Here is a 27,690-nt window from a genome sequence, read left to right on the forward strand (position 1 = left end):
CGCCGTCGGGGACTTCTAATCGCAGCGACCTTAATAATAGTTTATTTCCATATCAGCCGCACATTGTTTTCAGCGACTATTTAAATTGTCCGTCAGCCTTGGCCGGAGCATGTAACAATCATGATGGCTGGTGGAACTGTGCGCCAAATTCAATTCGAGTTAAATGGAAGTGCCAATGGACGATAGCCGGTCTCGATTTCAGTTTCGGTTTCGATGGGAAGGCGAATCAAATGGGAATGCCCTCTTAGGCTGGAGTGTCATCGGGTCTTATCAGTAGGGGGACTGGGTTCGGCTCCTATTTCAGGTGCAGCCGCACTCCCGCTTAACGCGAATCTGCCAGGTACATTGGGCAATCAAGCCAAGTTGGGTGCGTTCGAAGTGCCTCCAGGTGTTTTTGCGGACTTAGAGTCTGGAACTGCAACGCAATGGCTTCCCAAAACAATTGCCAACTGTCGGTGCATGGCCAACGCCTCGGATCGTAATGGATAATTGGATCCCAACGAAGGCGACGTCAGTGGGTGGAATACGTGACAGACAAAGTGCTCAGGGGCGACGCAGAACGCAGTCCAGGAACCACTGGTGACTAATATTTGAATGCACCCAGCCGTAACGGAAAAAGCTCGCCCACTCGAAGCTACCTCGCAATTATCTTTGAACCCGAAAGATACCTCGAAAAAGCTCTGTTCGAAGAGTGATGCCCATAAGGCGGGTTATTTGAATGAGGCTGACATATGTGAAATCAAATTAGTCTAACATATTTTATCATGGCTCAACTTGCTTCCTCTAATGATAATATCCACCATACCATCCCCTATTACCTATCCAAAAGTGACCTTTTAAATACACCCCACTGAAATACACCTTAAAAATTTTTTTTTTTCTGTTTTATTTGGTTTTCGAATTCGGTTAGTTTGGCGTTACGATTAGTAGAGTTTATGGTACAGATAGCAGCTAGACGTATATTAAAAGTCAGTTTCCCACGGACTGGTGCACGGTGAACAACCCTCGTCTCCATCCTCCTCTGCCCACCCTCCCTCGCTTTCACTGGCCAACCTGGTTGCTCTCAAATCGCCAGCGGATCTGGAGCAATCCTCAGGTGGACTGGCGGATCTTGATGCTGTCCCGATCCCGCTGGTCCTGCTCGTCGCTGTCGCAGTCGCCGCTCTCGGCGGTGTCCTCGTCCTCGCCAGCGGAGCTATCCTTGGCGAACAGGTGCCTTAGGCAGCTCCGCTTCACGTATAAAAAAGCGCACAGGGCGCAGAGCAGGAAGATCACCCCCACGGAGCTGCCGATGATCAGGGCCCGAACCTTCCGCTGGGAGGGTACGTCAATGAGCAGCTCGTGGCTGGGCACCGACTGCTGGGTGTTGGTGCCCACCGCCAGGACCTGCACCTTGAACAGGGTGTCCTCCTTGAGGTGGCGCAGCTGGTAGTAGTTGTCGAAGGTCTCCGCGTGGCCGATGAGGAAGTGCTCCGGCTCCTTCCACCAGCGGACGGCGTACAGGCGCAGGCCCTCCAGGCCCTGGGTGGGGTGCTCCCAGTGGAGGAGCCAGCCCTGCTGGTTGCTAATGGCAGTGAGGTTCCAGGGAGCTCCCAGTCCCCCCGCAGGGGCAGTGACCTGACCCAGGTCATGTTGCAGCTGCTGGGCATCAATGTCCTCCGCTCTGATGGGCGAGGCTGCAAGAATATGTTCTTAGTATCCATATTTTCAGATATGTGGCCTACAGATAATCCTACGCTGCGTTTGGAAGCGGAACTGCTTGCTGAACATCCCGTCTCCGTACTTGTCCTGGCTGAGCACCATGAATTCGTATTCCTTGCCCGGCTGCAGGTGCTGCACAGTGGCCTCCATCACCTTCTTGTCCAGCACGCGAAGGGTCCGCCACTCGGGGGCCTCCATGAGGCGGTACCACACTGTGTACTCCAAGTGGGGGCGAAGGTATCCTGAAGGGATAATTTTAAAAAGTCCCTGTCACTAACAATAACATGTTTCCTTGTGCAAATCCCTAGAGTGGAGGAGCTATAAGAGCACATGTTGAACAATAAATTACTGCTTTATGCACACCTCCCATCCATTCATGCTGCATTTCGAATTCAGCGTGCGGCACCGAAAATTTCCCCGTCCACTTCCACACCCAATTACACCCATTTTCTCACCTGGCTGCCAGCGTATGGTGATGCAGGTCTCCGTGCTGTTGGCCGTGAGATTGTACGGCGCCCGGGGCGCGATGTTCTCAATCATCAGCTCGGCCTCCGCCGTGATGGTGGCCGCCTCGTTGGTGGCCGAGCACTCGTATATTCCGCGGTCCCCCTCCACCAGGCCCGTGATGGTCAGGTTGCCGCCGCTGAGACTGAACCTGTCCGCCGGCAGTGGCGTCCCGTCCTTCTGCAAATTGGTTGGGTGCGCAAGGAGAGTTAGGGAAGCGGAGCCAAAATCAGAGTTACACGGATAAAAAAGAGATTTAATGGGTTATTAACTGATCCTAAGGAGGATTTGCACAGAAAATAACTAGTTTTATTAAGATGCCAACAAGTATGCAGCCATTTATCGTAAGCGCCACACACGGTTTTTCGTTGCATACTTTTAGCCACCCCTTAATTTTTCGATAAAAAGGTGTTTAAATTTAATTTGATGTTTTGATTATAAAACCTTTTAGTTTGAAAAAAGTGAAATGAAAATTGTAAGCAACTTCCCGTATCATCCGTTTTTTCTCACAGTGCCCGGTCAGGTAGAACTGCCTGTATGCATAATTAAAAATGCAATCAAGTGAAACTGCATGCGCTCCCCTTTAGGCATTACCATGCGGCAGCTGTCTTTTGCCATTTTAGGCAATGCCAGATGACAATGACCATACGGACAGTACGGGCAATACGGACAATACGGACAATGCGGACAATATGGACTTACCCTGCTCCAGACAATGGAGGGTCGATTGTTTCCGTCCCGGTCGATGGCTTCGCAGGGCAGCTCTGCCGCCTCGCCCAGCTTCTGGATGTAGATGGCCTTGGGCGTGACGCTGAAGATGGGCGGCCGGAGCACAATCACGCTGATGACCGGCGATGGTCCGTCCGTGCCGAGGTCGTTGTAGGGCGTGCATGTGTAGCTGCCGGCGTGGTTCTCGTCCACCTTGGCGAAGAACAGGCTGCCGTTCATCTTGTAGAACACCCCGGGCACGTTGTACGAGTCGAACAGGAGGCCGTCCTTCTCCCAGCGCAGATTCTTCAGCGGCGGATTTGCCCGGAAGTGGCAGTCGAGCACGGCGGGCTGGCCGTAGGGCAGGTAAACCTCCGGCGGGGCGTAAATCACCTTGGCCTTATCTGGGAGAGAGAGGAGTAAATAGTCATTGAAAATTATCAATGAATTATTGTGAAAAAGAAGCCTTTTTGATTGAGTATAATTTAGAGTGTCTAAAGATATACAATATATTTCATGGATTTTAAAGGATTTATTTTTACTGCATACTTCACGGCTCCTCATTAAATGATTTGGTGAATCTTGATCCCTTTGCTCCTATTATTTGTTTAACCACTCACATTGTATGTTGAGAAAGGCCTTGGCCGTCTGCAGATCGCCCTCGCTGTTGCGCACCTTGCACTCGTACTCGCCCAGGTCGCTCATCATGGTGGGATCGATGCTCAGGCTGCCGTCGGGACCCATGTAGGATCTCCTCACCAGGTCCTGGACCTCCTGCAGCAGCACCCCGTCCTTGTACCAGGAGGCCTGCGAGTTGTCCGGGTACTTCATCACGCAGTGGAAGAAGGCGGTCTGTCCCTCCTGGATGGTCTGGTTTACGGGCGGGATGCGGATGAGGGATCCTCCTTGGACCGCCAGGTGGTAGGCCGTTCCATTGTTGCGGACCGAGGGCGAGCGGTTGGGGAAGCTTACTTGGCAGTGGTACCAGCCCTGGTCCGACTCGCGGATGGCAGTCAGGTTGACGGAGGCCCTTCCAAACTCCGGGTGGTTCTCCACCAGGTGCAGTCGGCCATTGAAGAGCTCGTTGGTGGAGGTCTCCTGCTCATACCAGGTGAAGATTTTCTTGCTCTGGGGGTAGAGTATGCATTCTTTGTTATAAAGATTAAAACTACTTATTTACAAGATTTTCTCCAGATTCCCTGAGCCATCGTTTTAATAATTTGTGAGTAAAACATATCTTCCCCCGGGAAAGTACACATTTAAGTGCACATTTGTTGTAAACGCCAGCTGAACCATGAAATGGCAATGAGAATTGCAACTCTCGAGTACGAAATACCTAGATACAAATTTCCCTGCATGGCTATGATTTGGCTCCGCCATCTCGGGGCTGCAATTGCAGTTATAAATCATGAGCAATGCGGAATCTATATAGAGAAACGCCCACACACACTCGCTGTGTAACAGTTTAAGTCAGACGTGTGTGTGCGATTGTTTATGCCCCCGATTCTCCCCATGCGCCATTATAATTTTCGCAAACTCCCGCTGAGCCCAACAACGGCAGTCCCCCTTTTGGGGCCCCCTTTCAGGGCCCCGACCACGACTGTGACGTAGCGCAGCGGTGGCCAACGGCTTTCAAAGACCCCAAAACCCCACAAGAATATAACAATAACCAGGGAAGGGGAATGGGTGTGGGGAGCCCATGCCGCTACTTTGTTGACAAATTTAAATGGGCTCACGTGGCGCGGCGCACTTGAAGTGCTCAATGCTAGCCGCCCCTGAAATAGAATTTGAGTTTAATTCGCACACCGTACTATTCAAGACCGAAGAGATAATAATGCCAAGATGCGCAACGTCATATTCATTATGTTAAAGATTGCACGACTTTTCGCGCCCTAATGGGTGACTTGAATAATTAGGTTGATGGGGAAGTAATGATATAGCTTTTATTATTTGATAATCTAAAATTCTGGATAATGTAATTTTTTAAACTGTTCAGTTTAATAAGGGTGCTTATACTTCCCAAAGAATCGATAAAAACCGTGTGTAGTTTGACAAGATGCGTAACGTGTACAGATAGAGGACGCTATATTATCTTGTACATATGACCCTATCGAATAAATTAGACTTCGCGTTTGAATGGCCGAATTAAACAATTTATTTGATGGCGAAACACTGATTCAATTCATTATTTTGACAGCGTAGCGTTCCGGGTTTGTAATATCATTGTGACAACCATTAAACGCATCAAACTGTCCGCTTTGATTAGTGTGCTTACCGTTCCCACTATTGATGATGGGGAAAATCATTAATTAATTTTATACCCCAAAATGCGCTTGTGTTTTAGATCAATCAACTATCTAGGGGGGAATCATAAAAAATGGCTTGCCTTGCGGCTGGCAAGGGCTAAATCAGTGGAAGTACAAAACATTAACTCGCCCATAAAAAGATCTAATCTGGGCCATAGATTATCGCTTTATGGGCGGATAATAATTCAATTCGAAAGCGGCTTTTTGCCTCCTTGCAGTTTTTTGCGGTTCTCGGCCTGGTGGCATATTAAATTATTTTTGTTTTAATTAATGCTGAAAATATTTGTCAATATTTATTAAATATATGGCCTGGCAATTATACATGTGCATAGGCTAAAAAGCGAAAAAATAATAATGGCATGCGGGTAAACAGAATGTGTTTGCGTTGCATCATATGGCAAAGAGTCGCAAAAAACTGCGTTAGGCTTAAATTATTTAAATGCAATTGAATCGGCTGCGGTCGCCGGCCGCCGTTCTAATTGCTCTGGCACACACATTTTTATGCTCGCTTTGCTGGCGCACTTGACTTTCGCCTATGTGTGCCACACCCTGTACTGTGCACCAGTGTGCTGCACTCTATTCGCCGGGCTAGGACTGTCACACCCCATAAACCGCATGCTAGGGATTCTGTTTTCCCGGTTATTGATAGCCTCCGACCGCAAAAAAAGCAGCTGTGCCATGGGATATCGGATGTGCTGCATGGGATACGTTTAATTGCGAGCTGTTCCTGCATCGGATGCAGTGGGTGTCGGTTGATCTATTGACATTAGGTTTGTGCTTTAATTGAGATCGCGAAAGATGCACCGCCCGGCGTCAATGTCACCCACATCACCTCACCGCTTCATGGCATGGGATCGGATGGGATGGGATGAGACGGGGACCCGTGGATGGGACCCGGGGCGAAACCGCCTTGAGTAGATTATGGTGCACTCAAGATCCGCCGTCCCCAGCCATAACTATGATTATGTACACCCAACTGTGTGTCAAGTGTCGTCTGCCGCCGCACACACATTTATCAGCATCAGCATTATCTAACAAATTACAAACGTAACTTGATTTATCCGGTGATTTTGCCGTCGCTGCGGCGCGAAAATTTGCAACCCAGGCTCGCGGTGGCCGTGAAAGTCGCTCCGCAGTATTCCACGTAGAACGTGGAATACATTTGCAGACACACACTGAAAGAGATATAGGAAAGGCCATAAATCAGGCAGTTTATGCACATGCCCGTGGACTCCAAACCGCGCGTACGAATTTGTTTAATTATGGCCGAGAAAACCCATTTTTTCGAGCGCAATTAAAGTGTATCTATCAAAATGACATCATGACCCGCTGACCGAGTGGACAAAAAGCATAGAGACACAATGAAAGGGGAGTGACCAGCGGCAAAAAAGCGAATTAAGCAGCCAGCTAAATAGGCAAAAACATAAGCGGGACCGATTGCCGATGGGAATGCGATGTGATCTGAATCAAAGACTGACGGGGGTTAAGGGGTCAGGGGTCCGGAGCGGACATCTGATGGCCACTGATGACGGGCGTGTGCGATGAATGGTAATTCAGTCGATTTAAACACTACGCACGCCGAGACATATTGCTCTGTATGGAAATCGCTGAAATCGCTCTGATTGTCTGCGAGGATTGCAATGAATTTGCAATTGAATTAAATTGCATTACTCACAGTTGTCAACAAAATGCCAGCCATTCAATTCGATTGAATCCAATTGAAATTGATTTCAACTGGTTCACTTACCCCGCTGTCTTTGATGTCACACTTCACACTGACACTCTTTTCGCGATTTGTTTCTGCCCCGACGTGATGTGTTGGTAATTTAAAGTGTTTGCCGTACTGAAATCACTCCTCGGCGCGTCAAATTAAATTTAATTTTATATGGAAAATGGGAAATGGCGAATGGCGAGCGGCGAGGCGGAAGCGGAAGCCAGGAGGAGGTGCAGGCCAGGAATGCAGGCATGCAGCCAGGATGCGACCCGATCGACTGCATGTGGTTGCGCTTTAATTAGTAGCCAAGGGCGGGATCCAGCAGCCCAGCCACCCTGCAGTCCGCCGAACCACCAACACAACCACCTCGGTGGTGCTCCGTGGGGATGGGGACGGGATGGGGATGGGGAGCCTCCCCACTGGCACGGCGATTGCATTTTCTGCGATGCACTGGCTGAGTGCACTTGTCGAAAATACAAACAATACAAAAGATTTTACGGGGCTTTAATTTGCCTTAAAAAAACGAATGTTATCCATGGATAAGGTTAGAACGTGGCATTCCTTAGCTATTCAGAAGTATGTATTTAGAAAAATTACCCAAGAAATTATACCTAGTAGATGTTATATATAATGTACTATAACCATCTATTAAGTCCATAAAAAGTACCTAGGGATGGGCCATCAATATTTGCAGCGCCCAAAATATATTTCCGATACCCTTTACTCTTCATTTAAATTAAACAAACTTATTAATAAGCCCAAAGTAAGTACTTATATTTTTGTAGTCCCTAATCAGGGGCAATTATAAGTATCTTGCTCATGTAAAAGCCGATTTGGCCACCGGGATTCTTGCAGTGCGGTCGTAAAGTTCGACCCTTTTAATGAATGTGGGAGCCGCGTTCCACGCTGCGCTGCGCCGACAGCATCCAGCGACGCAATTAAGGCTAACCAAGCATTCCGGACTGGCCCTGGTCAGTCAGTCAGCCAGCCGGAGCTGCAGAGCCCGGGTTCCGGGTCCAGGGGTCGGGGTCTGGGCCACCTACGTGTCTGATAAATTAATAATTTCGACAATTTCATTTAAGAACTGCGTGCGCGTCGGCGTGGGCCATAAATAAGTGAGTGGGCCAGCACAGACAAAAAGTTCGCTCGATGTTTACATTTTCGGATACTTTGTTTGGTAAATAGTTCTGTTGAAGTGATTGGCTTACTAAAAACATCACTTTGTTTCCCCCACTCAGACTCACATCCTTGCTCCAGTGCACCAAGTACGGAATGGGGGCGTCGAAGGGGAAGTCGATGTAGCAGTTGAAGACCACGTGGGAGCCCACCTTGGCCTCCAGGTTGGTCTGCCTCCGGTGATCGCGGGCCCCGCTCGCAGAGGACAAGCTCGCTAGGAGGAGAGCCGCCAGAAGGGCCAGCAGCGAGGACCCCATGGACCCGCTCTGCCGGAGTGTTCTGCTGCGCTTCGCTGGCATTTTACTCAGATACTTTGCTCCTTGTGGGTACTGCACTTGCACTCGGTCACTCGCGCGCGGTGTCTTGCATAATGTTTCCGCGTTGCCAGAATGCGCAAAATCAAATTAAAACCCCAGCCCGAAATCAGGTCAATTGGCCCAAGCGAAGCGGAGCTCTCGCGCGGAATTCGGATTTTCTAAGGCGCACGAAACCCGATCCGCTGTGTACTATATCTTTGTGCGCAGTTCCGTTCAGGTATAGTATAGGTATAGTATGGTATAGTAAGGTACTAGACGGCTGTGTTGTGGCGCTCTTCGAGGGTTGCGAACTGAACTGAGTGGCTGGAGAAGCGCTACTGAAAGCCGAGAACGAACCGAGATCAGACTGCAGAACGAGTGACGGATGAGGCCGGGCTTTCGCGGCGATCTATGGTGCACTGAAAGAACACGATGATATGTTATGATCCATTTGATGATATTACTTCGTACTAGTTACGTACCATAAAAATGGGTATTTCAGTAACATTAGGACGGCAGGACGGCAATGAGCTAAGGTAACAATTTATTAAAGGTACTTAATTAAGTTTAAATAAAAATCATTTCGATGGCTAAGGGATTGCGCCCGGGCTTTCTACATTTTTTATGATATTTGGCTTAAAGATACGGGTTTATTTTCTTCAGTGTGGCAGAACAAAGAGCCGACCAGCCGCGATCCCAGCCGATCTATGCTGCAGAGCACCGGTCTTCTCTTTTCTCTCGCCTGTCAAACGTTTGACTGCATTTGACATTTGACACACGCCCACGCCAGCTGCTTTGATGAGGTCTCCTTTGTCTGGGAAGCGTCTCCCCCACAATTCGCTTTCGCAGACGTTTATCCACTTAAATAATTAGGCGATCGCCAAAGTGTTGCGGATAGCATTTGGCCCGGAGTGAACTATCCCAGCGGTGTAAGACTAACCATTTTCGCCATAGATTCCCACTTATGGTGTTCGTTCATTGAAGAACTGTGTCGATCGTTCCTCCAAGTCGGATACATCCAGTGTTCATCCGCGAGCTATTTATACGGAATTTTTGTGAATTTCATTACCTTAATTGCCCCAATGCCAGGCAGTCATCTTCAGGTTGGCCGCGGTGGCGTATGAGTGATATTTCTGTGCGGCAGCAAAGGGGCATCAATTAAGGCCAACTTCCGGGATATTTCGGATGGAATGGGCAGTGAAAACACAGGTTTACGGTTTATTTGATCAATTTCAAGTTTTGTATTTTTATTTGTTTTTTGTTTGGTTTTTGTTTGTTTTTTTTTGCTTCGTTTTGTAAGTTTTATTGTTTAAAAATTTTGTTCAATTTGCTAATTTCTCTTTATAATTGTGTGTCTGTATTAATTACAATATATTTCGTTCTAAACTGATTTATCCTTGTACGATTTATATATGCTGAATTGGAATTGCAGTGGGGAAAGTGGAGTGTGGAAAGTCGGGAAAGTGAAAGTGTGTTGGCGGGCAAGGGAAGTGAGGCGAAGTTGGTAAGTTGTGTGTCCGGGGAAATGTTGGCGAAATGGTCGTCGAAGTGGAAGGAGGTGCAAAAGAATATAGATTTCCCTTTCTTATACTTCTTATTTTGTTTCCTTTGATAGTTCCTATTTTGTTCATTTCATTTGAGTCGAGTCGAGCTGAGTCGAAAAGTTAACTGGCGCACCTTGTCCAAAAATCAAAGTGGCAGACTAAAGCGTTAGATTTACTTAACTTAGATTTAATGTATCCTCTTACTTAATGTACATGCCGTGTAATCCAGTATCTGTATCCATATATACGTGCCGCACGTACGGAGTACATAACACATGCACTCGTACTCGCACTCGCACTCGTACTCGTATAAATAATCATATATGTATCTATTTGCCTCAAAGTCCTGCGCCTAACGTCTCTCGGCTCCGTGGCTCAATTAAAATTCAATTTATGCTGTCATTTTGCAATTATTCGCTTGCGCTTTTCTCACTTCGTTCGCTTTCCGTTAATGCTCAGTTAATTAATTAATTTATTTCGTTCTAGTTAAACGCTTAATGTGTGTGTTCTGTTCTCAGTGTGGGCGTGTCAGAGTGTGGGTGTCCTAGGCATTACAAAAATCAACTTATTTACTTGAATACCCTCAACATTTACAAAATACATGCAACACAACTCGAGTTTTCCTCCCCTCTCAGAACTTCTATGCTAGTTTATCATATCTCAATTTAAATACGATCTTCTCTGCGGCCTAAGAATGCAACAAGCGCGGATCTGCAAGGCCTACTCCGTGGGATAATCACCTTTGATCTGGATAGGTCTTAGAGGTAGCGCTTGAAGAACTTGAAGAACTGACAGGCGGACAGACGGGCTCATACTTTAGGGGGAAAATCAGAGGTCGGAAAAAACGGGGCTGGCAAACGGATTCGTTCGCAGTTGAAGGCCAACAGAAATGCTTGAGATCATTATTCGGTTGATTCGTAGTAGATTTCTTGATTTGTTTCGCGCTCCAACCGTCCCCTGAATAGTGTCCTCGTAATCGTTATTATCGTTATCGTTATCATATTATGTTGTATATGCTCTGTAATTTACACAAGTTATACACACTCGCGGTCTCCTCGCTTCTCTCGCTCTGGCAGTGTTTTGGCGTCAAGTTGTGTCAAACCATCATTCCATACAATTTGATCTTAGACATGTTTATCGTTATCGTTAATTGTTAATCGTTAATCAGTTACCGTTTATCGTTAACAATACTTAAAAAACAGAAACGCCTCGCCTCGTTAACTAAGCTGCATCCGGGGAGCTGTCTTTACACAACTGACCTATAACCTAAGACCAAATACCATCGCCCTGGGGAACCCGGGAAACTATCATATGGGGTCCTTCGTCTAGCTTTCTCACTGGGCTCTGATCCTAACCGGAAAGAAAAGTCTCCTTGGGTTTCCTTTCTTTCTTCGTTAGATTTCTTTGTGTTTGCTTTTCTTTTGGGTTAATAAATATTTGTTCGAGTTAATTATCGTGTGTAGGTCAACAGTAAACATATATGCAGCAGTTATATTTCATTTAATTTTCGTTAAACTGTTTTGGTTTTATTCCGCTTTCGTTTTTGTTTTTTGCTTTGTAGGTTTCTTGTCGTTAAATAATTTAATTATGAAACAATTTCTCTATATGTGGTTTTAATTACTTTTAGCGCTTTTATTTTGAGTCGTCGCCTCTTCGTTCTCCGCTCTGCTCTCTCGTTGTTAACAACTAAATGCTTAACAGCTAGCATATTCCGTATTAATTTAGTTTAGTTGTAAGGTAACATAATTTAGGCTTACGCTTGTGGATTGTTAATTAATGTTTAATGCTCAATGTTTAACATATCTCGATCTGTGTTACGTTAAGTATCAATATCTAATACACTCGTAAATAATAGTTAATTGTAATTGTAATTTGTGTTGCTTCACTTACTTGCGTTAAATGTCAATTTTACGTTTATCGATTTCTGTAATAATATGTTGCTATAATTGCTATAGTTGTTAAATATTATACTTAAACTCCTGGGGGCTCTCCGCCCCCGAATGTATGTACACAGCTTTCATCTCTTTTTAAATCTACTAATTGTTTCTGGCTTCTAAGTGTTTTCTTTTGCTTTTGCTTTGCTTTTCTGGGTGTGAGTTTGCAGGGGGCCAAACTTTTAAAGTTCATCTCTGAATTGCGGGGGCCTGATCCAATATCATATCGCGTCTGATTGCTGTCCAACTTTGTCGGTGTATCTATCATCCGTGAATCTGGCTCTCTGTGGGAGTGGTTTGGGGCTGGCAAGTGGGTGTGGCGGGGCTCAATTAAATGCTTCATTGGCTCAGCAAACGCTCTCCATTTGCTGCATCGCCTGGCGCTTGCGGTAGGCGTAGAACTCCTCCCTCATGGCCTGCAGTCTGACCTCCACGTTGTCGTAGCGGGGCAGGTGAATCGGCAGAGATCGTGGCTTCCTGCCCCCTCCCAGTCCCCCGCTGTAGGGGGCATGGCTGTGCAGCAGACTCCCGCTCAGGGGTCCCAGGGTGTGGTGGTGATAGGGGTGCGTGTCTATGTGCAGGTTGAGATCTTCGCGCAGCATGCTGGATGCACTGGGTGTGGGCGTGGCCGGGTCGAACTCGTAGTGCCCATCCACACTGCCCACGTCCACGGGACAGGGCGCCTTCGGGAGGTTGCTATCCGTGGCCGCGTTCAGTCTTGAGATCATCTCCAGCCAGTGAGCCATCGTGTAGGGCGGCGTGGTGGCCCTGGGATACGAGTAGGAGCCGTGTGGCGTCTGTCCCTGGGCCTGCTGTCCTCCAAAGTAACCCGAGTGCTTGGGCGGAAAGGGAGGTGCTCTGTAGGGTGGCAGCAGTCTCCATTCACTTGTGCTCCCCGGGTGATTTGAGGTGTTCTTCGAGCCAAACCCACTCGAACTGGAGCGGGATTCTGGGGAGGCCTCCAAGCCCCCGGGATTCATGGAGTTGCGCAGGTTGAGATTCAGCTGGGGCAGAGGCGACAACATCTCGTGCTGCTGCTGACGATTGCTGAAGAGCCTGGAGTGGTGACGGGGATACCAGCGTGTTCTTGGTCGATAGCTGGCCTGCGATTGGTAGTAGCTCCTCCACGAGGGAGGCGATGGCAGCTGGAGCGGCACAAAGTGGTCCTCCAGGGGATGCTGCTTCTGCTGCTGCTGCCGGCGAGTCTCCTCCTGGATGGTTCTCAGTGAAGGAAGCTCCTGGGAGTAGTATCTATACCTACTGCTGAGGTTGTGGGAAGATCGCTCAGAGGAATTCGGGGGATACACGGTGCTCAGGTCGCTGAAGTGCGTGGGATAGGCTCCACTACCACCACTGGTGAGCAAGAGTTGCTGATGATGGGGCTGCAGTTGCTGGGGCGAGCTGGAGAATATCCTGGAGATCCTCGAGGGGGTGTACAGCTGCTGCTGCTGGCTGAGGCTGCCACTGATCGTGTTAATATGCAGAGGCCTACTTCTATCCGCGTTGCCGTACAAATTGTTGCTGCTCGTGTAGGGACGCAGGACATTCTGATAGCGGGCGCCACTCACCGCCTCATCGAAGTAGGACTGCGGATTGGGAACCGCGGCCTGCTTGCCCCCGATCTTCAGCAGGCCCTGGAGGAAGCCCCTGGCCGAATCTGCCGCCGACTGGAGACTCAGCTGGCTGGAGGAGGCCACCAGGGGACGTCGCCAGGAAGCCCGAGCAGTGATAAAGTTCCGCCTAGACAGGAATCCTCCATCATCGCTGGAGGACTTCTGCGAGACGTTGCTGTTGCGCCGTTCGAAGAGACCACCACCTGCGCCGTCCACCACATCCACATTGGCCGATTCCAGGGTCTGTTGCGAGTATCCCAGTTTAGAGACCCCCTCCACATCCAGCACAAAGCGTCCGTCGAGGCTTCGTTGGATGCGGCTTACGGAACGCCTCCGTCCTGCTCCGCCCTCCTCATCGCCATCCTCGAGGTTCGGAGAACTGTAGATGGAGTGGCAGTTGGTGCAGCGATCAGGTGGCCAGATCCAGTGGAGAATGGCAATGAGAATGGCGTTTAGACTTGATATTCGGGTTTGTTTGTACCTGGGCGTCGGGAAGAAATGGTTTTAATAACGGCAATATATACAAATAAACAAAAAAATTAAAAAAACGGAATGAAAAGAAGCTAGGTATTTAGAAATTAAAGGAAATAAACAGAAACGAGAAAGTTGGGCTTGCATAGAAATCTTCCGAGTTTCAAGTAACCAAAAACAGTGCCAAAAAGTATGCTACAACTACGGAATGTTTCTGAAGCATACTTTTTGACACCATATGAAACTGTTTTATCGTCTATGTTTTTTCGACTTAGCCAGCGCTTTGTATATACTTAAACACTTTTTTAAGGGGAATTAAGGAATGAAAAACTAAACCGTCATGCAAACTAAACACAAGGGAAAACCAAGAAATCACTTAACTGAAGCCAACTCAACAAAAGAAAACTTTGATTCAGTTTGAGAAAAGTTTGCTTACGATTTTGATTATGACAGGATGGACCTGGAACTATAAAAACGCTTTCATAATCACGGTAATGTTCAGTATTGCTATGGAGCGAGAGTAGATCGGTGGAACGTGCATGGCGGATGCCAATCAGAGTGAAATGGGTAGACAGATAGATGACAAGATACAGATTCAGATAAGGTTTGCAGTTGGGCGAATTTGGGGGAGAATTTAGAGTCAGATTAGAGATGCCACCAGGGGGATACTCACTTTTTTAAAGGCACTTGACCAGAGGAAATTGAGCCCGTACTGCGATTGTGCAAATGATGATTATTGGCGGCAATGTTACGAGCGTCCGTTATCCTGCAAGCTACCATGTTGAACTCTGCAAACGTATAATTTCTAAAATTAATTTGGCGTGCAGCGTGAGCCGTCCTATCCGGTAAATAAAATACCCGTACACCGTACGTATAGCTACCAAGCACACACACTCTATATATACACACACGACGTTCACGGATATATGTCTATGCATATGCATATCTACTACGGTGCTCTCTACATATAGACGTATATAAATGCGATTACACTCTTTCGAAATTCTGCTTAAATCAAGGACAAACTGGCATAGCGCGGCTGTTGGTTGACTTCGGTCGAGATGGGGTTGAAATTGAGGTCCTTGGCACAGAGAGAAAGGTGTTTTAAAATGTTGTCTTCGGTTTTTGATTTAAAAATGTAAGATATTTCATTAAAGCATTAGGAATTTGACTTCTTTCATAAAAATGTCTAAAAGTATGCTATGGATGTAGCTATCTCTAAGTCAATGGTGCATACTTTTAGGCACCTTACCAAGGGATTTGATAACTCCCAGCATTAATGAACATCCAAATTGTTTGCAAATTAACTTTACTCGAAAGCTTTCTCGCTGTGCACCTGGCCACGTCGATTATGCCAATTTGCATGCCAGCATCGCCAGATTACACACTAATGTTGTTTCAGTTGTCGTCGCTAATAAGTTTAGATTGTTTAAATTTTAGCAGTAACTAGGCTATTACTAGGGGACACTAAACAGTCGCCAGTTAGCAGATAACAGTTGCCATTTACCAGTTAGCAGTTAGATGACTACGACTAAACTATGTTGTTAGTTGGTTTCAGTTTTAGTTTCCGTTGATTGGGTTGCAATTACATGTTGGGGGCAGAGGAGCGGTGCCAATTAGCGATTCGGAGTTTGGGTAATTGAACGGCGGCTACGGGTTCGAGGGTAACAAGGCCAACATAGTCGAAACTTAATGCTCCTCAGGCCAGTTGACGGTTGTCGGTGACAAACTATTCAGGGATACCCACGTATATACGGCTATATGCGAAAACCTGCTATATACCATTGCTATATATACACTCCGAGGTGCGTATATACACAGCCGTGTGCTCTTCGCAGTATTTTATTTAGGATCTGGCTTCGAATGGTTGGAAAAAACAATGACACGTGAAATGGCTTTTAAATGGTCAAGTTACGAATTGTGCCAACGGAAAAGAGAGAGACTGAGAGATAAGAACTCAAGTTAATGCAATCGAAAAACAAATATTGCTGATTATATGGGGATTATGGGGGATGCAAAAACACAAAAACTGAGGAGAAGCGACAAAAAACTGTGATTCACACACGAAAAAACGAAAAGTGTTCGAGAAGTATTGTTTTTGTCCGTTTGGCTGTGCTTGTGTTTTGGTTTTTGGGTAATTATGAGATCTGTGGAATGTGTGGGGTGCTTGAGATACATATGCGGCAGTATCTGAGCGATCTGCCCGAGGGGGGCACTGACAACTTGTGACCGACGGATTGCGGACTGTTAGTGGATTGCAGATGCTTAATCGATGCTTGTGGTGATGTCAGTGTTGGTTAGTTGGTTGTTGGTTCTTGAGAGGTTGGTTCTGGTTGGTGGGGTGGTGGGAACTCGTCTGAAAATAACCTTTAGTTGTCAGTACTCAGGATCTGTGGCACACGACATCGACTTAAAATGATTGCAAAAACTTACCCTTGCTTGCATCGATGTTGGGGTTTTAGGGGGTCTTACTATAGCATTACTCATATCTTGGGTTGCTCGGTCGCTCCGCCCTTTGACTGCCCAACTCGGACCCCGAGAGATATAGTAGACATGGTAAGGGGTATGGTAACACCCCGCTGAAGTCCCCGTAGTTGGGCGGACAGGGGCGGAGGACCCCAGATATAACCGATCAATTGACGACGCGATCATTTTATGCCTCGGATTCGGTTTCGGTTTTGGTATCTAGATGCGAATGCTCTATCTTGGTTTGTGGGCCTTTTTTACCATCTTTGTGCGTGAATTGTTTACAAAAAACGTCTGCCCAGTATTGCGCTATATAAATGGTCATTCGCCATGTATATAGATGTGGTTCCTGTCTGCAAATGTCTGTGCAAATACCTTTATCTGTCATGAACTCAGCCCTGGGCAGAAACAACGACGATTTGGCCAAGAACATGCTTGTCAATGGTTCGGAGATAAAGGTATTTCTATCATCACCAGCGTTATCAGCTTGTCACATTTATATCATTAGCGGTTTTACGTTAATCTATCGTAATGTGCCTACCACAGCAAAAAAAAAAGTAGCTACGGAAAAAAATGTAGAACAATGTGTTCGGTATTGGACATACGTATGTACATCATATTCGCAGTTAATGGGCTGCATTGATTTAAAAATTCGCAATTTCCCTGCTCTTTGTTATTTTTTTTCTGTGTTGTGTAAGTGTGTGGGGGAGGGGGTCTCGGAAAGAATACATAAATAATTGATTTAAACAACGCAACATTAATTAATCCACTTAAAATACAGTTTAAAGCAAAAACCATAACAAAAGGCAGAGACAGAGGTTCGAAACGGTCGGTTTTCGGTCCGGGTTTTGCTTCGATTGCATTAAAGCCAGCGGGCGTCAAATAATGGATGTCCTGGAAGTCCTGGTTGGGTCCTGGTTCGGGTCCTCTGGCCCTGGCATTTTCAATTTCCGCTCAACTTTGGCCGGGTTTTCGTACTGCTTTCGAAAGGAGTTCCCCCACAAACGGAGCTTAATCGATTGCTTAACTAAAGTGGCAACAACTAGTAATATGTTCATGCGTTGAATTCGAAAACAAACAGGCTGCAAAGCGCTATGAAGCCAGATTGAGTTTACACAAAAGAAGGTAGATACTTTGGCCCAATGACATACGAACAGAAGGCTAAGTAATGGAATGCAAACAAAAACTGATAATTTCAGAGGTCTGATGGCCGATTTTCAACTTAGATCTTAGGGAGTCACTTTTGTCTACGGAAATGGACTGGGTGGAACAGGGGCGGGGACGAGCAGGGGACAAGGGGTCTTAGGCCCAGAAAAGAAGAACTCAGAGCTCAGAACTCAGGGCTAACGAAATCATGAACCAAGAAGGAAGGATAACCAAATAAGGCAAAGCAAACCGAAATCCAATTAGTATGTAAATATATATACAGAGATTTTTCAGCAACTTTTGCCAAATTTTAACTCAATTTTACTTGCACAACTACAACGAAAACGTACAAATCATACAAAATCTCAGACAGGCATAATTTATGGAGAATTTCAAATCAAACGCCTGGACGGCTCGGAAATTTTGTCAAATATTTTACTCTCAGCAAACAGACAGTTTCAAATGCAAATTCCAATGTGCTGTTGTTGTCGAACAAACCAATATTTTAATCTCGAATGCCAAAGGGGAAATTTGAACTCATAAAAGCACGGCAAGTAATGGTTATCGGTAATCAGTTCGAAGTTATCGATAATTGGGTGGCCTGCGCCGTCGGAAACCCGAAAAGTATATAGTTAACAGTACGTTAGGCAGTTAGTTGGGGGTTAGTTATAATTCCAATTATAATGGTTTTGGGTTCGGCAACAGCAGGGACATCGTCATCGATTATTACGATTACTGTTTGTGATCGAACGTTATCGTTATCGGTACATCTATATCGTTAGCATTATCATTAGCATTAGCATTTTAGTGATTGTCATCAAAAACCATTTCAAGTGTGTGTGTTAGCTTTAGCCTCAGTGTTACCTTTTTCCTGTTTTCGTCGTTTACGTTTATTGCAAATTTTTACGGCACAAACCGATAAAATGATCGCAACAATAAAAAACAGGATGCCCCCAACGACGCCGGCGGTAATCGCCTTGTGCTTGACACGTGCCGGCACAGGGAACTTCACCTCGTCGCTGGACTCGTAGGACTTCTCCGAGTTGGCCAGCACCCGGAAGTAGTAGGTCCTGCCGCCCACCAGGTTCTTCACCAGATACTGCGTCTCCTCCGGCCGGATCTGTCCCCGGTTGAGGGTCTTCCACTGCGCGTCCGTCCGGTACTTGATGGTGTAGAACTTGACGATGTGGGCCCGCTCCAGCGGCGACTGCCACGTGATGAGGAACCCGTTCGACACCTCCGTCACGGAAACGTTCCTCGGCGGTCCTGGCTTGGGACCTGTACATTGGGGGTGGCGGAGGAAAGGTAGAGCAAAAACGATCCATTAGTATGTACACGGAAAATGGGAAAAACGGGCTGGGGGGAACCCGGCTTTTGTCCTGCCTTGTTTTCCAGTCAGCAATTTAAAGCCATTTCGATTGCCAAAAACGTACAAAGGTGAAATCCGACATCGAAATATGCATACAGTGAAAACATTTAAGGGGGTTGTATTAGTATATATTATAAGTAAATCATTTAATTCTTCTCTAGGTCTCCTCCTTTGTTTTCACTAGTGTCACAAACTATTAAATATACCCTTTTGTGGCTCCCTTTTCTAAGGCTAACTATTTCCAGTGTATGCTGGCCAAATCGTTTGCATTATTTATTTTGATTTATTTGCATTTCATTTTATGCTTTGTTTATTTGCGCGAGGGATTTTCCACTTAACCTCCCCCTGTTTCTATGGGAAAAGACCCTACTTTAAATTTGATTACTTTTACCAATTAAAGGTAACCATATGTATTTAGCTATTTCCAACAAGACTTGCGTACTAGTTTGCAGTGTATGCCTCGCCCCTATTTGTTTTAGATTTTACTTATTTCACTGGTTCGCTACGCTTAAAAGCTTTATGAAAATTCCATTTGGCTTTTTGCAACTATTTGCAACCTTTTCCTTTTTGCACCATGCATTTATTCATGACAACGAGTCCCGGCTGTGAGGGGATTGACAAAAACACATTTTAATTAGCATACACACATAAAACTTTCCATTTTCGTATTTCGTGTATCGCATTTGAATACTTGGGGCCCCAACTTCCTTCCGTTTGAGTTTGCAAATGGATGGGGCGGCCCAAAAAAACACCAAAGGATTCGCTCGAGTGTAGGGAAACGAATTATAGGCATAGATAGCCTGAATTCTCGGTGCGCTTGTCAGGACCTCCTGATTGAAGAACTCGTGCTCGTGCTCGTGCTCGATGCAATTAACTGCCGGTCTCCAAGGGACTGTCGGCACTCTGTACTCCGCATCCTGGAGGACTCGGCTTGTCGCACATGCAAATGCAAATTAAAACTGCTTGGAGAAATACACAATGTGTCATGTAAATGGGGCCCGATTCGCAGCTCCCAATGGCGCTTATGAAATTTTGAGCAGCATAAAACGATGTATGGTCATGGTGCGGAGTTCGGATGAGCTGACGGTGCGAAATGGGGCTTACTTTCGGAGGGGCTGATGCGGACCCCCACGTGCGGCAATAAGTGCAAGCCATTTATTATGACGATGGAGCTGGCGCTAACGAAAAACGCCACGCTCATTACGTATGTATGTATGTTAATTAAAAATGCTTTTAAAGAGCCCTCGCGGGATTTGGAAAGCGCATACCCTCCGCACTCGCATATATCAAAAGTTGATTATGCGAATGGGGCAGAAATGAGCAGCGAGCAGCGGCAGCAGCAACCCTTTAATTCTCGGCCCGCATAAAAAATGTGCGCAGATTTGACATAACATAAACGAGACAAGTGACAAACATAAAAAGCAAAATGGCCCGGGAAAGCTGGGCTGGCTGGGAAAAGCGGCCTAAATGAGATGGGTAGACACAGACGGACGGACTGTAAAAATGTCAAGGGCAGTAGGGTCGGCGGAGGGGTACGGAAGGCACGGCACCGTCGCACGGTTAAATGTTATTTATGACTGCAGCGCCGGGGCTCGGGCAGGGTTTCGGGCGGGCTCAGGGTGACCCGCAGTAAATCTGCAGTTTGCTTGCAGGAATTACTAGCTGTTTCACAAGACAGAGACATTACTTAAGCGCCACTTGCCAGCGGGGAAAATGGGGGAAAACAATGCAAGGCAGGACTTATATAGGCGGTTCAGTTAAGTTGTAGGCGCTTGAATGTGTAAAAGTGTGAACAGCCTTACTGGTGTACTTTGTCTGAACAGTCTCAAATACTCAAGAATTCGCGAGCATTCAGAGTTGAACAAGTTCGCCTGAAGAACTCGCGCTTTATAATTACCTCCAACTTTTACACATTTTCAACTTAACTCAACACCCCGCGTGTATTATGTAGTGATGTTCGATACGAGTACCTTTGACTCTCAACTTGGGCGGCGAGTAAACTAGCTTGCCGTGCGAGTCGGTGTGAAAGTAAATGTCAAAATAGGCTAAGAGGTCTGCAAATAAATCAGAAACACAAGAGCGCAAAACACAGTTCAAATCAAATCAAGTCGAGTAAATAATTAAAACTAAAGTGTGCAAGTGGGAGAGGTGCGTGTTTGGAAAATTGAAGGAAAGTGCAGCCCAAGTACCGAATAGTGTGCTAACTACGGGGTCACCGTTCTCAAAGGTCAGAGGGAGAGACTCAATCGCTCGCACCGAGTCCTCGATAAGTTCGCCTTGATCGAATGCAAATGCTGCTGGCCCAAGAACTGCCAAGCTCGCACGGCAACAAAGACCGAGCTGTAATTATGACAATGAAATGCATTGAATATTCATAAGTGCACATGTGCGGGCTTTCGTTTATAATCAGCCTTGACACGCATTTAGATCTCACTCCTTCTTCTGCTGGGCCTGCCAGGCGCTTGCATACTAGGCTGATCGGGAAGATTAGGTAGCGCCCCACAAATCAATAATCTCAATGTATGGAAAGGGGAAGTTATATTTACCGAAGACTTAGAAAACTGTTCTGTTTCCTGTGTCAACAAAGTCAGAAGGGCTTGAAATGCATTTTAAGTGCTTAAAAGTATGCAGAGAACAATTACATGTTGTTTTTCGGAATACAAATATCGTTGCATACTTTTAGATAGCTTTTCTTGGCAAGAAGAGTGGCATACTTTTAGACAGCTTTCCTTCAAAAAATGAAAAATTAATGTTTTTAGTGTTGGTGGCAACCCTATTCAATAAATAAAGCTGATAATCAAGGAGGACTCTTTATTTTGTGATTTAGGTTTTTGTCCTAACATTTTGAGGGCTAAACTGTCTGATAAGTGTAGGGTATATCCCGTTCGTGGCCTAGTTATTTAATTTCCCGAATGTCAGGGAGAAGTGTTGCAAATGTTGAAGGAGCTCGCTGCCTGCTGCTCGCATTGTTGTTATTAATTTTTAAGCGCTGCGCCGCATGAATAAAGCAGCAGGGAAAGCAGCTCGCACCGCTCTGCACCACCCTGCACCACCATTTCAATTCAGTAGGTGTCGGGTGGTTGGGTGGCTGGGTGGCTGGGGGGTGAGTGTGGGCAAATGCCAGCGTCAGCGGGTCTACATGGCGTATGAAAATTGCTCGACATAAACAAATGTGGCACGGACATTCACACACACAGATGCACGAGTGGGCGGTGGGGCAGTGGCAAATGGTTTACCGTTGATGTTTTATGCAGGATTTAAAACAAAAATGGAAATATTATAAGGAAATAAAGCAGCGACCAAGGAGCGCAAACGAAAATAAAAGCCAAAGGAAATACAACTTCTGCGAGGCGTTTGCTTTAGCTGCTGTTCTTGTTTTAGTTGCTGTTCTGGTTCTCGTTGTTGTTGTTTGCTGGGCTGCTGAGGATGAGATGAGGCGGTGGGCGTAGGGCGGTGGGTGGTGGGTGGTGTCTGTGGGAGGATGGGCGGTGGATGGTTCTTGTGTTGGTAGGTGTTTCGTTACAAGCGCCAAAAAAAGGTACACACGTACACGAAATCCAGGGTTGCATTACACAACACGGCGCACATTTGCCGCCAGAGTTGCCGCCTTCTTGTTTTCGCTGGCCTTGTTGTTGCTGTCGTGGTTACTTGATATTTTGTAGCGTTTTTCCCCATTTTTCGAAACCTACGCGTGCGCCAACACGTATACGCACTGTAATACACGCACACACACACAGCCCAAATTAAATACGCTAAATGGGGGAAAACATTTATTTGTGTGTGTGTTTCGACAGGGGTGGCGGTGGGGGTTCACATTCACACATACAACCAGTGAGGGGGGATAAACTACACATCAAAGGAGCAAAAGAGACAGAGAGCAGGGATAAAATTAACTATTATCGCAAAGCGGTTGGAAAAACACGCGGCAACGTCGACAAAGGCATTCAAATTGCCGCACCTACGGAGCAGTCGGGGGCGCAGGGGTCTGGACGGGGCGTGGCAGGGCGTCCCTGCTAAGTGTGCCTCGGCATTTGGTAATATGGTTGTTTAAACCGCGGAGTGAGCAGGGGCGTTGTCATATCGACCGCACACACAACCTGCAAGACACGGCGGCCCAGTTGTAAAAACAGTTCAATTAATTTAAATAATTAAATGCGGGCCCGAACTGTTTTAATTACGCACACACGCGAGCGGAGATCAGGATAGTCCTGCGTGTGCGTGGGAGCCGCAAATGTAATATTCGCAGGCCAGAATCCCCGGCACATGTGGCAAATTATGCCCCGTGGGAAGCGGCGCGAGCTCGGGGCGTGTTCTCTGGCTGCCAATAAACGGGGAGCCCTGTATAATTGCTTTGAATATTTAATTGTTGCTTTTTTCGTAGCTGGCCCCAAAAGCCAAAATGAGTATGGAATCCATTGGGGAGGAGAGTGGGAAATTGCCCTGCGGTCGCCGCCAGAGGGGGGAGTAGCTGGTCGGGAGATTGATTGAACTCAGGCTCTCCAAGATCTTGGTGAAATGTTGTAAAACAAGTGTGGGTATATACAGTTTTGGCGGGGGTAACATTCAAGCCTCATGCAGATTGGGGTTGGGAGCGGAGCAACTATCGTATTTATATGGGGGAAATGGTGTCTACAAGCTCTAGCCTCATGAAAAAATAATAGTTCCGCATCCGAACATAATCGAGGGGCAACTAGCTATCTAACTTTCCTCGATGTACCTAGTTGTTAACAAAGAAGACAACAACAGGAGCTACACAATCATGCATTAAGGTATAATTTTAATTTTGGTTTTCAAAAAAAAGAACCCCCTCTAAAGATTGCTTAACTTCTGTGTATGTACATCATTCAGTGACACGTTGCTGGCGCAACAACTATAGCCCTAGGAACCACTTTTAGGAGGGATTTGACCCTTGTACGTCGGCGGCTGCGATTGCTGATCCGGTCTACTCCGATTCGTATGTACAACTACGCACTCTAGGGATTTTCTTTGGGTTGTGGGTGATTTCTCTTACCAGCTTCGTCTGGCATTAGCTGAAAGAATGAGTCGGGCGGTTGTGTTGCAGCCTTGACATTACGTGGCGCTGCCGGAGCGTCTTCTATTGAACCCGAATTTTCCGTGGTTCCCAGGAAAAATTCGTGGTCGCGGTTTGGCATTTGACAGTTTGCATTGATTGCGCGCATGATTAGTATGAGAAAGTTAGAGATCGAGTAGCGGTTTGTTTTCGATGAGGAGGTCGGTGAGGAAAAGAGAAGAAAACGAGAGAAAAACAAGAGCGTTATGTTAGAGCCAATCCAGATTCAGTTTGTGCAGTTTTCATGAGATTATGTGCAGGATATGCCGGGATATGCGACTGCAGCAAGAACCCAAAAACGGAAGGAGCAAGCGAACGAAAGAGGGGTACAAAAGGATCCAGAGCACTTACCCAGCGTGCGCACGGTCATCACTTTGCTCATCATCCCGTCGCCGAGGACGTTCCTGCCCACCACCTGGAACTCGTAGGTGGTCCCCGAGGCCAGCCCATTGATGGTCACCTGCGTGCTGCCCGAGGGCGTCACGGAGATGGTCTGCCAGTCGTTCACCCCCGCCTCCCGGAACCAGATGGTGTAGTCCTGCTTGTACTCAGAGCCTCCACTGTATCCCGGCAGCCACTGCAGCGTTATGGAGGACTCGGTGGCCTTGCCGGTGATGTTGTAGGGGGCATGCGGCTGGGTGCCCTCGATCACCAGCTGGGTGACGGCCATCAGGGTGGCCACCTCGTTGGACACCACACACTGGTAGTAGCCGAAGTCCTCCCGCCGCAGGTTCTCTATGGTAATGTTGCCCCCCGAGATCTTGATGCGGTTGCGCTGCGACTCGGCCAGCTGCTCGCCCTCCTGGCGCTGCCACTTGATGGTGGGTCGCTCGGTGCCCTCCGCCTCCAGGGCGTCGCAGTGCATCTCCACGCTGTCGCCCACCTTCCGCTGGTAGAGCGTCTCCGGCTCCACCGTGAAGGCGGGTGGCTTCCTGACCAGCACGTCCATGATGCCGGAGGCACCGGCCGTTCCCAACGCGTTGTACGGCGTGCAGGAGTACTGGCCCTGGTGCTCCTCGTTCACCCGCGTGAACAGCAGCGATCCGTTGGCCATCACTATGATGTCCTTCATCTGGTAGGGCTCCAGCAGGCGCTTGTCCTTCGTCCAGGTGACGTACTGCAGCTGGGGGCTCGACTTGATGTAGCACTGGACCACGCCGGCCAGCCGGAACGGCAGGTACTGCACCGTGGGCGTGAAGGTGACCTTGGCGGGATCTGGAAAGAAAGGTCGGAGGTGGATTAATATGTTGAAGTGGGTTTTGTTTAAAAAGATCGTACATTTGGACTAAAGGTATTGATAGGTTTGAGTTATAAATGACTTGGTAACAGCATTAAAAAAAGTAATGATATGTGCTTGAGGTAGAGTAGATAGGGGTAGTCGTATCCAATAAATAGCTAACAGATTTTGAACATGAAAATTAAATTTATGATTGATTCCTAATTATTAATTAAAGCTATAACACTCACATTCGACGCTGAGGTAGGCGGAGGCGCTCTGCGGGTCGCCGATGCCGTTGGTCACCTCGCAGAGGTACTGGCCCGAGTCGTCCGGCTTGATAGGGTTGATGATGAGCGAGCCGTCCTTGCGGATGGTGACCCGCGTCTCCAGGGCGGCCACCTCCCGCACGGGGGAGCCCTCGCGGTACCAGCGCACCGTGACATTCCCGGGCATGGCCTTAGCCTCGCAGGAGAATATCACTTTTTCGCCCTCGTTCTTCGTTTGGTTGGTCGGGGGCACCTGTGTTTTTGGAAGGCGAAAAGATACTTTCAGAAAAGGTGGGTCCAGGCACGGCTAACGAACTGCAAACTTATGATGGCTGACTGTTGACTGTTGACTAATTCAAATCATGAGAAAGAACCACCCCTGGTCGTCCGCTGCCTCTTCGGAGCCTGGAGCTTGACAGCTAATTTTTGGCTGTCGCCGTCATCGATATCCTTTGTGTGCACTCGCTCCCGAGAAATAACATTTTGCGCTGTCACAGCTATGAAATGCCCCCTCCGAAACTGCCTGATTTCCCCTCCCCTGCCATTGACAACTTGTCAGTCAAATGTCAGGAGCCAAACATTACGGACCGAACCCCTTCGTCCTTTTCGTCCTTGCCGTAATTGCATGAGTGCATTCTGTGGAGCTTGGCTTATTTAATGGGCACATTTGCCGCCGCCTTGCCTTCGGGCAATTTGCTGCCAGACTGTTTCATTTGAATTAGTTTTAGTTATGGCCAAAATTGATGTGGGTTGCTTTTGCTTTGCCTGGGCCGTTGCTTTTGCTGTTGCTGCCCGAAATGGCCTCGTAAATTGAATTGGCCCGATCTGGCTTCGATTTCCCTTGGGGTCATCCATAAAATGTCCACTTTGCCTGTGGCCAGATAAATGTTATTGCAATATTTATGCGCAGATTGCTGCAAAACGGTTGAGCAGTAATTGAAGCACGAGGTATGTGCAATTGCCCTCCCCACTGCCGCCTGCTTTTCTTGGCCTGAAAAGCCAGCGAAAGGTCAAAGTTCAAGCCGAGTTCCAAGACGCCAACCGCTTTGTGCATGCAAGGCGGTAAGGAAAGCCCTAAGCCAGCCAGGATAGGGCAAAAAGGCAGGGTTGCCTGTGAGGTGCAGTAAGAAAAATTGATTTTACCTAGGTTTCGAGCTATTGGTGAAGGTATTTTAGGTCTATGAAAAAGGAATTCCACTTTAACTTGGTGGTACTATTTATAATGATTGAGTCTTTGAACCTTATTTGAATCCATGGAATGTAATGATATACTTTACACTATACCAGAGCCTAGGCTAACATTTTCTTCACCATTGTGTAACCATAATGTTTTTCTCACTGTGCAGGCTTAGCCGCCCCTCCCCCTGCCGCAGTTGCAGTTGCTAACTGTAAATAACCGAAATGCAAATGCATTAGCGGGCGCGCACAAAAGTATGCTATACAGACGACGACGACGGCCATGTTGCACCCACACATGCACGAAGGTTTTCCCGGAACAGGAAAAGTGGGCTGAGAAGCGGGTGGGGTGTGGGTGGGTCTGAGTGGTGTGGGCATGTGAGCATGCTTGTATGCAGGTTGTAAATAGGGGGATCTGCCTGAGACTAGGCGAATGACCATGTCAAGTGTACCGAGAGCTCCTCCTTCTGCTGGTTGTTCTGTTCAGTTTCTGTTTAGCTGTTTTGTGGGGGGGAGGGTTTATAGCGGGTCTGCCCCTTCTGGCATGTAAATACGGGCCTGATGGAGGCCACATGGAGGCACAGAAAGTTTCACGCTTGTTACGGTTTTTTCGTCCTTTTTCGGGGGCTGCTCTTTTCCCACCCCCTCCTTTCATGGAAATCGGGATCTGGAATCTGGACATGGCTTGGTCTGGTGAATTCTGAAGCCGTTTTACCGGCTGCTCTCCGAATCCTAAAGCCCAAAGTTCAGAGCCCAGAGCATTCAGAGTGATTGGGTCTGTTCTGTGAATGGGAATTTGGCGGTGGCCGGCTTGGGCTCGGTTAATGGAAAAGCGTTGAACAGATTATGCAGTATGCGGAATGTAGAAATCCAGAATGCAAATGCAAGGAGCGATTTTCATTTGAATTCAGTTCAGGACTTACACGTATGGTCAGCCTCTCATTGACGGCATTCGACTTGGACTTGGTGCGTGTGTGTTTGTCGGGCGCCGCCTTATCCTACGGTTAATT

General features: G+C 47.2%; 2 protein-coding genes across 11 annotated transcripts in view; both read right to left on the minus strand.

Annotated features, from left to right (window-relative positions):
• Positions 1-860: 860 nt before the first annotated feature.
• Positions 861-8,758, minus strand: LOC108029240 (protein borderless). 2 transcript variants are annotated; one of them, XM_017101435.3, is made up of 6 exons: positions 8,178-8,758; positions 3,534-4,041; positions 2,908-3,317; positions 2,157-2,385; positions 1,737-1,943; positions 861-1,676 (listed from the first exon to the last, which is right to left on the minus strand). In XM_017101435.3, exons 1-6 carry the CDS (start codon positions 8,406-8,408, stop codon positions 1,093-1,095), a joined length of 2,169 nt encoding a protein of 722 aa, XP_016956924.1. In that variant the 5' UTR covers positions 8,409-8,758; the 3' UTR covers positions 861-1,092. The 2 variants fall into 2 exon arrangements, with proteins under 2 accessions (XP_016956924.1, XP_043950202.1); XM_044094267.2 differs by lacking the exon at positions 8,178-8,758 and adding an exon at positions 6,967-7,056.
• Positions 8,759-9,622: 864 nt separating this feature from the next.
• Positions 9,623-27,690, minus strand: part of LOC108029073 (protein turtle) — a 40,543-nt gene continuing 22,475 nt past the window's right edge. Inside the window, exons 7-14 of one of the 9 annotated variants that reach the window (XM_017101148.3) lie at positions 27,604-27,678; positions 25,487-25,757; positions 24,371-25,234; positions 20,919-21,002; positions 18,444-18,857; positions 14,641-14,755; positions 14,404-14,474; positions 13,797-13,977 (exon numbers count right to left, since the gene is read on the minus strand). In XM_017101148.3, coding sequence (XP_016956637.1) covers positions 13,949-13,977; positions 14,404-14,474; positions 14,641-14,755; positions 18,444-18,857; positions 20,919-21,002; positions 24,371-25,234; positions 25,487-25,757; positions 27,604-27,678 — 1,923 coding nt within the window. In that variant the 3' untranslated portion in view covers positions 13,797-13,948. Of the gene's footprint in view, positions 13,978-14,403; positions 14,475-14,640; positions 14,773-18,443; positions 18,858-20,918; positions 21,003-23,959; positions 24,044-24,370; positions 25,235-25,486; positions 25,758-27,603; positions 27,679-27,690 lie in introns of those variants that run through there. The other 8 variants (XM_017101147.3, XM_017101151.3, XR_007763575.1 and 5 more) reach the window with 8 other exon arrangements.

The sequence above is a fragment of the Drosophila biarmipes genome, chromosome 2L, assembly GCF_025231255.1.
Source record: "Drosophila biarmipes strain raj3 chromosome 2L, RU_DBia_V1.1, whole genome shotgun sequence".
Classification (NCBI taxonomy): domain Eukaryota; kingdom Metazoa; phylum Arthropoda; class Insecta; order Diptera; family Drosophilidae; genus Drosophila; species Drosophila biarmipes.